At 44.0% G+C, this 14,336-nt stretch overlaps 1 protein-coding gene across 1 annotated transcript in view; it reads right to left on the bottom strand.

The window, feature by feature from the left end:
* The window catches only part of CROCC2 (ciliary rootlet coiled-coil, rootletin family member 2), a 1,620,686-nt gene that overhangs the window by 1,151,636 nt on the left and 454,714 nt on the right, over nt 1-14,336 (bottom strand). The window contains exon 12 of the mRNA XM_086944022.1: nt 1,940-2,155. Coding sequence (XP_086800148.1) covers nt 1,940-2,155 — 216 coding nt within the window. The remainder of the gene's footprint in view (nt 1-1,939; nt 2,156-14,336) is intronic.

Below are 14,336 nucleotides of genomic sequence, written 5' to 3'. Positions count from 1 at the left end.
TGGTTCTCCTTTAATTTAACCAATACTATAAGGTTGCATTCTGGCAAAACAAACTGCTTAACATTCCTTCAAGACTAAGCCTGAAGGCTGCTCTCCACAGCTACCACTTGGATAGCTTTCCAAGGCTATCTTTGACCTCTTAAATCACCATAAGGGGTGTTTGGACTGGTGCAAAAGTGTACTTATCTGTGATCAGCGGCATCAAAGAAGGGAGAATGCTTTGTGCTGATGGGCTTTATAATTACTAGAATGTTATTGAAGTTCTAGATTTCTTCAATTGTTGATGCTGTGAGCTGCGCAATAACAGAGATTTGCGTAATGTTAGCCTCCGTGTCAAGCCATAAAATCAGAGAAGCAGTGATTAAACAGCAGTCCATCAGGCACAGAGACACAGCAGGCTATATGGGTCGCATTTGTTGGTGGCAACAGGTCATAAGGAGCATATATGTTGTCAGGGCATGAGCCGGGGTACACGCAGGTGAACGGTGTACACCCACTATTTTCGCAGGGTGAACACCGTCCACCCTACCAAGAATTTGGGCCCAACTGATAATGTGCTGAACTCGTACCGGTGTAATTTCCAAACACCAGGGGACACTTTCAGCAGCACCTGCACCTTGTCTGCTTTCCATCTGCAACAAGCCGCAATATGCAGGCGGAGACGGGGCTTTTATATGTAAGACTGCTGCTGGGCCGATAAAAGTCAAATTTGAGGGGTCATCAGGCTTCCTTTTGTGAGTCTCTTGGCTGGGAGCAATCAGGAGCCTCACACCTAGATACGAATGAAGTGGAGGGGAACAAAGGTTAGCACTTCACACATACTTAAGAAAGGAAGCTTTTCACTTTGTTCAGTCCTGGTTTAGGAGATATGCATGCACTGTAAGAATGTCAGATGTGTTGATCTTTTCCAGAATTTAGACACAGCAAATTGCATTTATATAGAGCTTACTACACCTGAAGAGGCATTCAAATAATTTAAGTACCAATGTTTTTTCTTGTATTGCCCTACTCATCCCAATCCAGGGTGTCAGAGCGCTTTCCATCAAAAAGTGCATATTACATGTACAATACATTATATACGTTTGTAAATGAATGTACAGGATGTGTTACATAAAACTGGGGGACTCTGAGTTGTAGAAGTCACATATCATCTTCCATAGCTCACAGTGCTATTATCCTTGCAATGCGCTCAAACGTACACATGATAGACCTGCTAAACATTTATGTGAGGGCTTTAGTTCTGATGCCACTTATTGTGATGCAACTTCCTGTAAAGTCGTGGCTTGTGATGGCACTTTCTATGATGTCAATTCCTGTGATGCCATGCGTGATGTCATGTGCTGTAATGTTGTGCGCTGTGATGTCATGCGCCATGATGTTGCGCACCATGTCACTTGCATACTGCCTAACTAGGTTAGTCCCCCCACTTCTTTTTTTAGGACCTGTGCCCTGTATGTTGTTAATAACACGCAATGAAATCTGGGGCGGACTGGCCAGAGGTGCCATCGGCCATTTGCCCTGGAGATTGGCAGGGTGTGTCCTGTTTTGGAGTGGTGGGGGCCGGTTTTGTTACTAGGGGCCGATTTTGCAGTGATGCTGCACTAAGGGCCCCTGGTAACAAAAGCAACAGTGCTGGGGGACGGATTTGTTAAGTAGCAGTGCTTTACACTTGCACCCCCCCTTCCATAGGGGTGGGGGGGGCCGGTCTGACAAAATTGCCAGGACTGCTGTTGGTTCCCAGTCCGGCCCTGAATGAATGCCATATGTTATTAAAGGTGGTCATGCAGCAGTTGTATTTTGTTCATATAATCTGCCACTGGGTCGTTTGTTTAAGCCCCTCAAGTGTGCCTTGTGGGTGGCTATATAAAGTGAGATGTGGTTCCCAATCATTTGATGAGAGCGTTAACAAGCAGGATTGAAAAAATAAAAGCTTACAAACCTGCTGGCGTTTCTGACGTCTTTGAATGGCGCTTTGCACAGCTCTTAAGGCAGCTTCGTGGTGATAAGGGGAGTGTGGTCGCGATGGTGGAGATCTTCGGCGGGAAGGCGAAAGAGAGAGCACTGGCGGTGAAGAACTTCTGAAATCTTGCATAGCAGCAGCCCTAGAGCCATCCGAGGGAACCGGATCCGGATTCTCTACGTCCATTTGGACAACCTATTGGGTGAAAAACATGAGAAAAGAGGACTTGAGTGGCTGGCTGAGATAACTGGAACTCTTACACACGCAGGGGCATATGTATGAAAAAAACGGTTTGCGAGTCCTTAATAGCGAAATTTAGCGAATCGCTATTAAGGACTCGCAAAATGAAATGTATGCAGGTTTCTCAATAATAGCGATTCTTACATATTCCTTAATTGCAAATTGCAAATCGCATTCATTCCTATGGGCCTAGAGGCCCATAGGAATGAATGGGAAGACATTCACAATTTACGAGTACCCATTAGGTGCTTGCAAATTAGGAATGCAATTTCGAGGGTGTCAAAAGGACACCCTGTTGCACCCCTGAAATGTGCATGTGTGCACATGTGGCGCACATACATGCCCTAAGGGCATGTATGTGCGCCACATGGCACTCTGAAAAATTCAAAAAAGTGCAATTTTCAAAGAAATTGCAAATTACCACCAAATTGAAGTTGGTGATAATTTGCGATTTCTTAAGACAACTTCGCACAACTTGGGTGCTTCCAGGATTGCATTTGAGAAATCGCAATTTGCGATTCCTTAAATGCATTTGCAAAATAGGGAATCGCTAAATTTGAGATTGCCTTTTGGGATGATAAATCCCAAGCGCCCTTTTCCCGTTCGCAAACGGGCTGATTCTGAGAACCGGCCCGTTTGCGAACGAGAAAAAGGCTTGATACATATGCTCCTTAGAGTCTGGGTGGCAGAGAAATGAGTGAACACATTATTAATGAGCAAGAGTATGACCGGCGCCAAGAGATTATAAATGCTCTAGACCTTAATTTAGGAATGACAAATTCGCGTAATAAAAAATTTCAGTTACCTTGATCAATAATAATAGTTTTACCTTGCAATAACACACAGGAAAAAACAGTCACAGTGTCATTGTGGCAATACCGTTGCTGCAGTATAGAGCGAGGCATTTGATTCTGGGTGTTAGGCTACAGCTAGCTCCCAGGCACGAAGACCCTACACACGCTCATCTCTCATCTGTGGCTTGTTATGAATGCTAAACAAATCAGATCTGCTTTGCAGTTGAGGTTTTAGTGACAGGGAATACTTAGGTGGTTTATGTCAGTTCTACACAAAAATCAATTTAAAAGGAAAAAAATACTTCAACTAAGAAGAAGAATTGAAAATTTTAAAACGAAAAAAGGGCCTCAAACTGTCCCTCACATGAAAAAATCCTAAACACATTTCTAGATGCTTTAAAACACTTTCTAGCATTTTGAATAGTCCTGGAACTGATTAAAGACAAGAACTAAGACATTGAACCACGCTGAAAGAGGAACAACGTACAAATCATAGGTGTTGCATAATCAACAGTCACAGGGAAAATTTTGCTATTCGTAGAGACATTGTCAAAGAAGGTCAGTGAGCAGAACATAGCTGTCAAAGTTTGTCATGGAATATGCTCATTGCTGACTAGCATCCAAACAACTGCCAGTACGCCTCCCATACTACCAGCAAAGAGACGCTTGTTTATGTTTAGCATGCAGAAAGTGCCATCTCCCATGTCAGGGTAGCCAGGAGCAATGGTGGGCATTTATGATAGATAGTAAAGAAAACAAGCATTTGTGATGTAATAGGTCTCGCATTTGCAAGAGTTTGAGATATTGTCATTTTAAATGACAAGGCCTTTTATTAATGTGTTGGTTTTTAAAACCAAAATAAAAGTTAAGTTGACAAACAAATGTTTTTTTATTTTTGGAATAGCGCCCCATGCCGCCCTTTTACTATAATGGCAGCCAAGCCCCTTTCTTTGAGAGTGGGCCTGTCTAAAGAAAGGTGTGCGGCTGTCAAAAAGGGAAAGCATGGTGTGGGGCACTTACAACAAAAAAAAAACATATGTTTGTCAAGTAGACAAACAAATGTTTTTTATTTTTTTGCAAAAGCGCCCCATGCTGTTCACTAATAATATTTTAAGTTGAAGCACGGTGTTGCTCGCTTTAAAAAAAAAAAAATTTGGCAAGGGACGCCTAAAGTAAGATGTGCACTGGTTAAAGAAAGGCGCACGCTGGTTAAAAAAAATAAAAGCAGTTGGGAGCATGTCCTGGCTGCTGAAAGCATTATAGAAAATGTTGCTTAATTAAAGCCTACTGAGTAACTACACTCATAAGAGGGCCAATCCTTATGGGAGGTTACAAGATGAGACATGGTGGTTCTAAGGCGGGACTACTAAGCCTATTGACCAATGAAAAGCCACGGTTTACAAAGGATGGTGACAGGAGTCAATTAACAAGATGGGTGGGAAAATCAGCAGAACTTCAAGTCCATACATGAATACAGCATGCTTCACAGAGCGGGATCAGTGGCGTAGCAAGGGGTGGTGGCCTCCACCCCCGCTGTTTCATGCGGCCGCCGCGGGCAGCAAAAGCAGTGACTGCCTCGGGACGGCACAAGGCTAGTTGCGCCACTATCTGTTTCGACCTAAACCTTACAGCTACTCAGGGCTTTAAGTGGGGGGGGGGGGGGGGCTGTGGGGGGCTAAGCCCCCCCCAGTTTTTTTTTTTGGGGGGGGGGCTCGAAAGGGGGCTCTAAGTAGGGTGAGAAGACGTCCCGGTTTTTGTTTGGTGTTACTAGTGTGGGTAACATGTCTTGATAGTGAAATGCTGCCAATTTCTTTTTTCACTATTGAAAGGCTATCTTGCCCATAGGATAACATAGGGAAAGCTGTGTGACATGTTTACCTGCACATTTTCCCATAACGGCAAGTTAGACATATGGAATCTTGTATCTCTGAACTCAGAATTTAATAACACATCCTTTAGTGAAGATGTTTTTTAAATTCTAAGTTTGGAAATAGCACTTTTAGAAAATGGCTATTTTCCTGTTCAACCATTCTGTGTGCCTCTGCCTGGTTGTGAATTGACTGCCTGGAATGTGAGTGACAGGGGCTGGGGGTGGCTCCAGGAGGCTGCCTGAGTCAGCACAAGGCTGAATAGACCCATCTGCATGTAGAGTGGTGGGAGGAGTAGCACCTGGGCCTCAATAGGGCTGTGCCTGCCTGCCACAATGCTGGCTCCATCTCCTGCGGTGCGTCTGATGGCCCTGGCCCACACTCACAAAGGAAGAAGAGGTGCACTGGCAGAGTGCACACAGAACTGGTTTAGATTGGTTTCAGGACCCCTCACACAAGGAGAACAAAGACTTTTGGGGTATAAAAGTAGGACTGGAGCCCCAGTAAAAATAGATTAGTAAACTTTGTGATCAAGAAGGAATCTGTGCTCAGTGTCTGGGAGCTGACCTACAGTTGCTGTGATTGCTGAGGAAGGGACTGTCTGCTGTGTGCTGTGTCCCCCTAACTTGAAGAGGAGCTGTGCTTTGTGCTTTGCCCCTCTGAAGCCTGCCTGTCTCCAAGGGCCTAAGAAGAGCTGGGAACTCAGGGATACAAATGTTCTCCAGCACCCACCCTTCCAGCTGCTGTGTGGGTCTCTCTGCTGTGCCTTCGTGAAGCTGCCCCCTGTGAAATCTGTCTCGGTGTGCTCATCGGCACACAGCTGGGGCGTAAGTTTGTGAGGCCTGCTCTGCCTCAAACGTTATCTGCCCCAGGATCAAGTCCCTCGCGCTCTGTGTGTGCAGATTAACACACCGCTGAGGAAGTTTGGAGTGCTGCTTTGCCCCCGAGGGCTGTGTGCGCATGGACTCCACCGCCGCCCCTCGAGCGGTTTTGTGTGCCCGAGGACGGGTTCGCCACTCTGAGAAGGAGCCTTGAAAACACCCTGCCAGTATTCACCACCACCGGCCCGGGATCGTCATTTCCGAGCCGCACTCGGATTGGTCACAGCAACGAGGATTTCCCCCAGCAACACGGAGGTTCGTCAGGCGGAGCTTGCATCCTATTCTTTTATCAGAGATTTGGGGGTAATGTGTGATGCACTTCAAGAGCTCAAAGACTTCTCACTCTCCTTACAGACGAGGGACATTACAATTGTTAATGCCCATAGACTTTTGGTTAGTCAAAGTCAAAAAGGCTTTATTCGGTTTTGATTCAAACCATAAAAGTGCATTTACAGTTAAAACAATTTAAAACATATTGAGACACACAATAAATATAAAACCTGAGCAGATAGTGCAAAACTGCAGGGTGCAGCAAATATTCATACATAACAAATTCATTAGTAGGTGTAGTCAAATTAACAAAGATTCCATCATTGGTCCAAACAATTTCTCAACTTGATAGACAGTTTTAAAAATTCAGTTACTTGAAGGGTACTGTTACTGTGCAAAAGTTGCAGATACAATAATGCTGGTCTGATCCGGTTAAAATTAAGTTTCTTTAAAAGGTCTACCAAATAGCGTTTGCGGGGGTATTCATAAAATTTACATAAAAATATAAAATGCAGCATATCCTGTGGAGACACACCGTCGCAGCCACAGGGAGCTGCAGGTTTAAAAAAAGCAGCATTTTTAGGTCTAAACAGCAAGTGATGGAAAATATTAAATCTAAACCTCGTTAGCAGGAACTTCTCATGGGAAGACAGCGATCCCATCAGAGAGGGCTCCATCATATCACCTGTTTTTAACATACCAAATCTTCTTACACTTGGTTTCAGGAGCTCCTCACCTTCCCTTTTAAGCTTTCTGTCCAAATAGAAGGCTCGCTTAACTGCATCCACATCACCCTTCAGAATCCCACTTGGGTGCTCAAACAAATCCAGGCGGCCAAGCTTAGAAAAGTTCGATTTCAAGTATTTTAACCAGGGTGTACCCATTGCCTTATCCTGGGACAAATAATCTCTCATAATCAGGTGGGTCAATGGAATATCTTGATTCAGCCACAATTTTAACCAGCAAGTCAACGGGCGTAGTGAAAAAATATCACAAAGATATCGCGCCCCTAGCTCTTCGTGCATTCGTGCACTACAAAATTAGATGTGCCTGCTGGGACATACAAGAGGCGTTTCATAAAAGAATTTTCCGCAATCTGTAGTTGCTCACCGGCCACATAACCCCATATTTCACTGCCATAAACAGCAGATGCCACTGATTTTGCATTGTAAAGTTTCAGCATGGCATTGTTAGGTTTTTTTCTCTAATTTGGATGCAAAGTTAAAAATAGTAGCGTTCACCCTTACCAATTCCTTTTTCTTTTTGTCAAGGTGTGGGCCCCAGCTAAGTTTGGAGTCAAAAGAGACCCCAAGATATGTGAATGACTTCGAGATGGGGATTGCAACATTATCTATTTTAAATAAGAAGTTCCTTCTTGGTTGCTGGCCAACTTGCATAATAAAGGATTTAGAGTTGTTGACCAGGAGGTCCCTATCCATCATAAAATTATTAAAAGGATTTAATAAAGCTTGAAGACCTCTCTCTGTTCTGGAGATTAAAACTGCATCGTCAGCATAAAAAAGAACAGGAATACCACGCCTGCTGACTCTAGGACAGTCAGCCTTTACATTCTGCAATACGCTGTCTAGTCCATTATTATAAAAGTTAAAAAGAAAAGGGGCAAGGATGCAACCTTGACGCACACCCTTCCCGATGTTAAAATTGTCAGTTACACATAGCTCTTGAGAGTACCTAACATTAGCACTGGTATTATTGTGTAAATCAACAAGAAAGTTGACAATCCCACTGTCAACACCCTTGTCCCTCATGGACTGCCACAGCTTTCCCCTGTTGACGCAGTCGAAAGCTGAGGACAAATCCATGAAGGCAAGGTGAACAGTACCCTTTTGGGCAACAGTGTACTTACTCAAAATTAGAAAGAGGTTAAGGCACTGTGTAATGGTAGAACGTCCGCTGCAGAAGCCGTACTGGGAGATGGACATAATGCTGTTTTCCAGCGCCCAGTTAGAGAGCCTCTTCAGTAGAATTCTTCCCACTATTTTGACCATAGAATCAATTAATGAAATGGGTCTATTTCAAAGAGGGCTTGCCTTGTCCCCCTTCTTAAAGACTGGGACAATCGTTGATACCCCCCATGACTTTGGGCAGCCCATTTTAGCAGCTGCGTTAAAGACCGATTCTAATATTGGTGCCCAAAAGCTGGGATCAGACTTATATAAGTCTGGCGGGATCCCATCAGGTCCTGGAGCTTTCTCAGCTGTGAGTCCCATTATTCCCTCAATAATCTCACCTCTGTCAAACCTAATAAGATCACTGCTAGTAGGGGAAGGAGAAATGGAATTAACACTCAACGTGCCACCATACAGTTGCGTGAAGTGTGTTACCCATTCCTCCTTTGTTATACAACATTCTAGTCCAATCCCTGGGTCCTGGGTCAAAAAAGGTCTTTTTACTAACGCCCAGAATCTAGAACTACACTTCAGAGTAGAGGGTTTGAGACTCTCATTCCATGCCTCTTCTCTTAAAAACTCCTTACGTCTATTAATAACTGACTTATATTCTTTTCTGCACTGTTGGATATTCTCTTTTATTCTGGGTTTTGTTGTCAGTGCTGTCCTTAAGTTACGTGAGGCCCTAGAACAATCCTGATCAAACCATCTTGGTTCCCTGATCTCTGAAGGCTTTACTGGAGCTGACATCAACTGAGACACCTTATCAGAAATACTTTGGAAAGCACACAGGACCTGACATGGTTCCGGCCCATCTTGAGTACATTTTGCAATTTCCTCAGTACAGTGTTCCTTAATGTCTTTATACAAACGGTCTGGTAAGATCATAGACCACTTCAGGCGCCTTCTGCCGTCAGTAGTGCTCAACCTACCAGTGGTACAATTCCGTCCCTCCTTGGCCACCCAGGGGCCCCTCAAAAGTACAGTCAATGGGTTGTGATCACTGAAGTCACTGTGTTCGATGATAAAAGAGTCCACAAAAGTCTGCATTGATACTGAAAGCAAAACATAGTCAATGAAGGTACCCTTCCCATGACCCTTGAAAGTGGGAATCTCAAAGCGCTTAGAAGGATCCCTCAATGCCATTGTCTGTAATAAATGCAGGTTGGTCAACAGGTCGTTGAAGGCTTCCCCTCCGATGTGTGTTCCAGATGCAATCCCTCTGTACGTTCACAATACAAATCTGAGAGATTTTTAAACAGGGGGTCCCCACATGGGTGAACATTGAAATCACCCATTATCATAAGATTATGGAGACATTCCTTCATCGAAGAACTAATAAATACATTCAGTGCCGATATAGAACTAGGAGCTAGACAAGAATTAACTGCATTATAAAAATTCACCAGACCAACCAGACAGTTATCTCCACTTAGTACTAAACTAATGATACCAGAGTTATCTGTTAAAACTCTACGTATTTTACAAGAGAGTGCCACCGAAATAAACGTTACCATGCCCCCCTTAGGTCTACCTCTGCTAGATGCTACCGCAGGGACATAAAAAGCTTTATACCCCTCAAGAAAACAGTCACAGTTCACTAGCCAGGTCTCCTGGAGACAAATTATCTGAAACTGCTTGATGTAGCTGACCCAATTACAATCTGACATCTTAGTGCCCAGTCCGGCAATATTCCAGGAGATTACATTATTTCCATGCGATTTCACCTGCGTGATCTCCATGTCAACCGCTTCACCAGGGTTTACATTTCCTTAGCCCATAGACTCCTCCCATCAATCACATGCCTCGAGACCTGAGAGCAAATCAAATCTATTCTGTGTTTCCACCATAAACCCATTCCTATTTTGATTAACAACATTATACAGGTATGGTGGTGCTGGGGCCAGGGGCTGAGATTGAAACAGAGGCCTAAAGTTCCTGCGTCTATACAGGGCTTTAAGGAGGTGAGAGTAAAAATATCCAAGTGGGTGGACACATATGGTTTTTGCATCAGCCAATAATGATGTTGCTCTTAGTAAAACTGTTGCCACATGTTGGGGATGTCTAAAGTTGACAATAATACAGTCCCCGCTGTTTGACTTTCTAGATGGGCCAATCCAGTTTACCCTTCTCACCGTAAGTATTTCATCCGAATGTGCAGTTGGAAATCCAAAGTTGGAGTTCAGCCAGGCTACTGCTTTATTTTTTAGTGAATCATGAGATTCCCCTTGTGACTGGGCAAGGTGATCTTCTATAATTGGAACGTTAGTCAAGACAGCCACATAAGGTGCGCAGTCAGGTGGAAGATTAATGTAGCAGCTTCTTCTTTCTGGTCTAAACTCTGGCCTGCCATCCTGATCTCCTGATGTCGGTGCAGTCAGGACAGTTTTTGGTGGGGGCTTAGGTAGGGCGTTATCTGCTGCAGTGACTTGCCGGCAGATCTGCTGGGCCGACTCCCTCAAGGGACCCTGCCCTATTTCCACAGCCTTAGGTCTAACAGTAGGGGCCGATGACAGGTGTGTTGACAATAAACCCCCTAGTCGGTCTACCTCTAAGGCTAAGGTATCTAGCTTGATAGACAGGGGACTGAGCAGCTCTTCCATTTTTGCCACCAATTTTCCTTCAAGGGTGCTTATCAAGAGGGTAAGTTGTTCAAAATATGTTTTAATACCATCCTCGTTATTTCCCTCCGAAGGACAAGAGCCTGAAAGTGGGCCATTACTAACCGATACAGCTGGTTCGGCTCGTTTTTTATTATGCTTACCCCCCGTTTAGGCTGTGATTTTCTACAGTTTCTCACCGGTCTAGACGCTGACTTTACCGGTTCTATTTCTTCAATGGAGGTATCAAGGGGGTCTTCCTGCGTCTCTACATGTACCTGCGCTACAGTCATTATGGAATCCCTGTTACTGATAGCAGTGATATTAGGATTATCAGGCATGGGTGTATCCACTGCCACCAGAGGCACCTCATCCTGTGCTAGTGGAGCACTTCCCAATCCTAAGGAAGCCCTTCTCTCATTATTAATCTGATTGACCTTTTTAACTAGGAATTTATCCATAGTACCAAGCCCAGAGGTAGGTTTATCTACTTTACCTCTAGACATCACGTCTGCTTAATATAAAACAAATATTGAACTAAAACAGTCACCAATATGAGCTACTATAGAGCACTTTTACAAAACAACCAAGTCTTTTCATTAAAATATTAAGTCTTACTTATAAATGATGACTCTAACAGCAGAACCAAAATCCGTGTCCCAGCCCAGTCTCCTCTGGCCTTTGAGGGCCACAGAGGGCCCGCTCTTTGCCCGGGCTTAGCCCGTCGCACACCCGCGTGCGTCCCACGGGGCGGGAGGCGTTCTGCGCAGTTATAGCGCCTACGGGCGCAGCAGGAGCATCACGGGAGCGCCGGTGTGCCGGGGCTGCTGGGGGATGTAGTGCGGTCTGGTTGCTGAAGCCGTTCCCCTCACGTCGTTATGGCGGGGATGCTGGCCGTTCGGCTCACGGCAGGTAAGGCTGCTGGCAAATGCCCCCACTCCCCGCTCGGCGCAGTTATAGCGCCTACGGGCACAGAAGGAGCATCACGGGAGCGCCGGTGTGCCGGGGCTGCTGGGGGATGTAGTGCGGTCTGGTCGCTAAAGCCGTTCCCCTCATGGCGTTATGGCGTGGATGCTGGCCGTTCCCCTCACGGCAGGTAAGGCTGCTGGTTAGTCAAGTACGTATATTTCGAGCAATGAAGGACTCGCCAGGGGAGTTTGCTTCTGCGGCTCAGAGAGCAGTTGACGAGGGCAAATTCAAGAATGTTCCTCTTTTCTATGGTAGAAGAAACTCTGTTGTCCTTAATCCAAATCACTTTTACCAAAGTCTGTCTGTAAATATCAATAAAAAATGTGCCCCGGATTCCTGAGAAAGAACTTTTAGTGAGCTTCAGTGTGCTAGATGCAGGCAACTTGCCTTCTGGTGATGAATGCATTCTTTATGGTGAAACAGAGATCCAGAAACTGTGTTCAGAGTTTCAGCTGCCAGCAAGAGATACTATCCAAGCTTTTAGACTTTTCAAGGATTTCCGTGGAAAGAAAACCCCTGAAGCATTAAAAAAGTTAGTAGTTTGCATGGAAACCCTGCCAGCAAGAGAGATTTCAGCGCAATGAACTTAATTGCTAGTCCACCAAGGCCTCTCGTCTTGTAGAGCCCATTTCTTCATGCTTATGGGTAAAACTCAATGGTCCTCCATTTGAAACATTTGACGCAAAGCTGTATGTAAAGAGTTGGCTTGCAAAAGGTAGAAGGTCTGCTGAAGAAAATTGTTGTGAGAAACCCCAGCAAAATAGACACAGTGAATATCTTCAAGGGTTTTGGGAAATCCTGTAATAGATTTCTAAGTAATGTAAATAATTTTTACATGTTTTTTTAAAGCGTTTGATATTTTATGGTTTATACTTAATAAATATACTTTTTTTGCCTATTTTATTATCCTTTGCTGGATGCGACTTCATGATTTTCTTAAGCCCACAATGCTAGTTATCTTGATTTAGACCACACCCCTACTCGGATAGGCCACACCCCTTTAAGAAATTTGCCACGCCCCTTTTAGAGCACCCCCAGTTTTGTTTCCCCACTTAAAGCCCTGCAGCTACTCAACGCACCATATGTCTTGCGCTACCCACCTGCTACAGGATAATAATACAGAAAACAACATTTCTTTATGGATCACACGACCATGGTTTTTCCCAAAATTTAGATAGCAAAACCACCTAGATTAGAGCCAGCTACAAAGAGCCACTCTGGATCAGCGGCAGCCGAAATGATCTTTTGAAAATACCAAAACAGGAACAACTGTTTAGTCAGAAACGGTGGATGTCGTGCCAGTTCTGCTGCCTGAAACTGATCTGCATATTTGAGCGGAGAGGAACACTTGGGACATGACAAAAGGGGTGCTTCTTGCATTTGAGCATGACACAACTATTATTAACTGTGGCATCCACACATGAAGCAATACTTAACTGTTACCTCTATATTCTTGAATAATGATTAGCACACTTTCATACGGAGGGGGGGGGGGGGGGGGGGGGCTCTGTGGGAGTCTTTCCCATAGTTTGTTACATGATAATAGCGCTCTGCTGGCCTGGCGTACGCTAGCCCCTTCACATTCAATCAAGTATTCACCATCACTAGCCACTTTCACAATCGCTGCTGCCACCACAGAGTTTTTGTAGTAAGTACCAAATATTTGATTTGATTAATTAATTAAAACCATTCCAAATTAGCAATAAAACTAGTGTTGCAATCGGGATAAAAATGATAAAATACCTTTTAAAATAGAATATTTTCAAAGTGCTGGTGCTTTCATGGTCCATGAAACCAGGAACTCTAGTAAAAAATCAGCCCCTGTCCCGATAAACAGTAATGCCTTGATAGATACCTATACAATGCTTCAGGGATGGAAAATATTCAGGAGCAATTCTCAAACAGTTCTAGCTACAGCAGAATCGATTCATATGTAACCCCAAAACAAAGTACAATTTAATACTTTTCAATTAAAGACTCAACCAATTAACTTTTAAGAATTGAGGCAGTAGTAGCAGACAGCTGACGTCATGGTCAATGAACAATAAATATGCAGAAGTTGTCTTGTTTTATGGGGATGGCCTCTCCTACTTTGTCCATACATATAACAAATCTTGCCATTTGTCTACAGCCGGTTCCTCATAAACAATGGCAAGCCGGCAGGAGCGAATACCTAGTTCGCAAATTAAAGGCTAGAGCAGTTTCCTTCTTCAACAATTAAAAGCTTGGTCGACGAAGAGCATGCCAACGATTTCTTAGGATATGTGCAAACCAACATGATTTGCAGGCTCTGAAGTATTCCCAATTTTGAGTATTCTGACCTTCATCAAATAAGCCAAAATGTAACCTTAAACATTTCAGCCTAAATTCTCAGAATAAGGGCTTCAATAGATATTCATTCGAAGACATGTTTTCATAAGTTGTCACAGTGAACTAATAGTGACATTTTGTCTGCAAGGTTGTCAATCAAATCAATTTCTTTTGAATTTGTTTTTAGTATTATGCTTAAAAGAATTTTAAGACTATTGTATGAGATTAAAAGAGACCATAGCGGTGTCATACTTAGTTCACAAAGAGTGGACTCAATGTCACAGCCCCAAGGCGTGGATTTAGACCTAATGAGCTCCTCCTGACTGAGGTGCTGTTTAAATGAGCCCTTGTTTGCTTTTAATATTTTAAATCAACATGTCTGTAATACTGCGATTTGGGCTAACCTATGCTCCGTGAGGAGGCTGAACTGTAGACACATCTGGGCTTCACTCGAAGAATTAGGCAGCCTAAACATGCTGCTATACAGACTAGTCTAGATAGCAACCGGTTAATCAATCCACTGAATTTGCCAGG

The sequence above is a fragment of the Lissotriton vulgaris genome, chromosome 11, assembly GCF_964263255.1.
Source record: "Lissotriton vulgaris chromosome 11, aLisVul1.2, whole genome shotgun sequence".
NCBI classification, from domain to species: domain Eukaryota; kingdom Metazoa; phylum Chordata; class Amphibia; order Caudata; family Salamandridae; genus Lissotriton; species Lissotriton vulgaris.
This window is presented reverse-complemented; position numbering and strand designations above follow the sequence as displayed.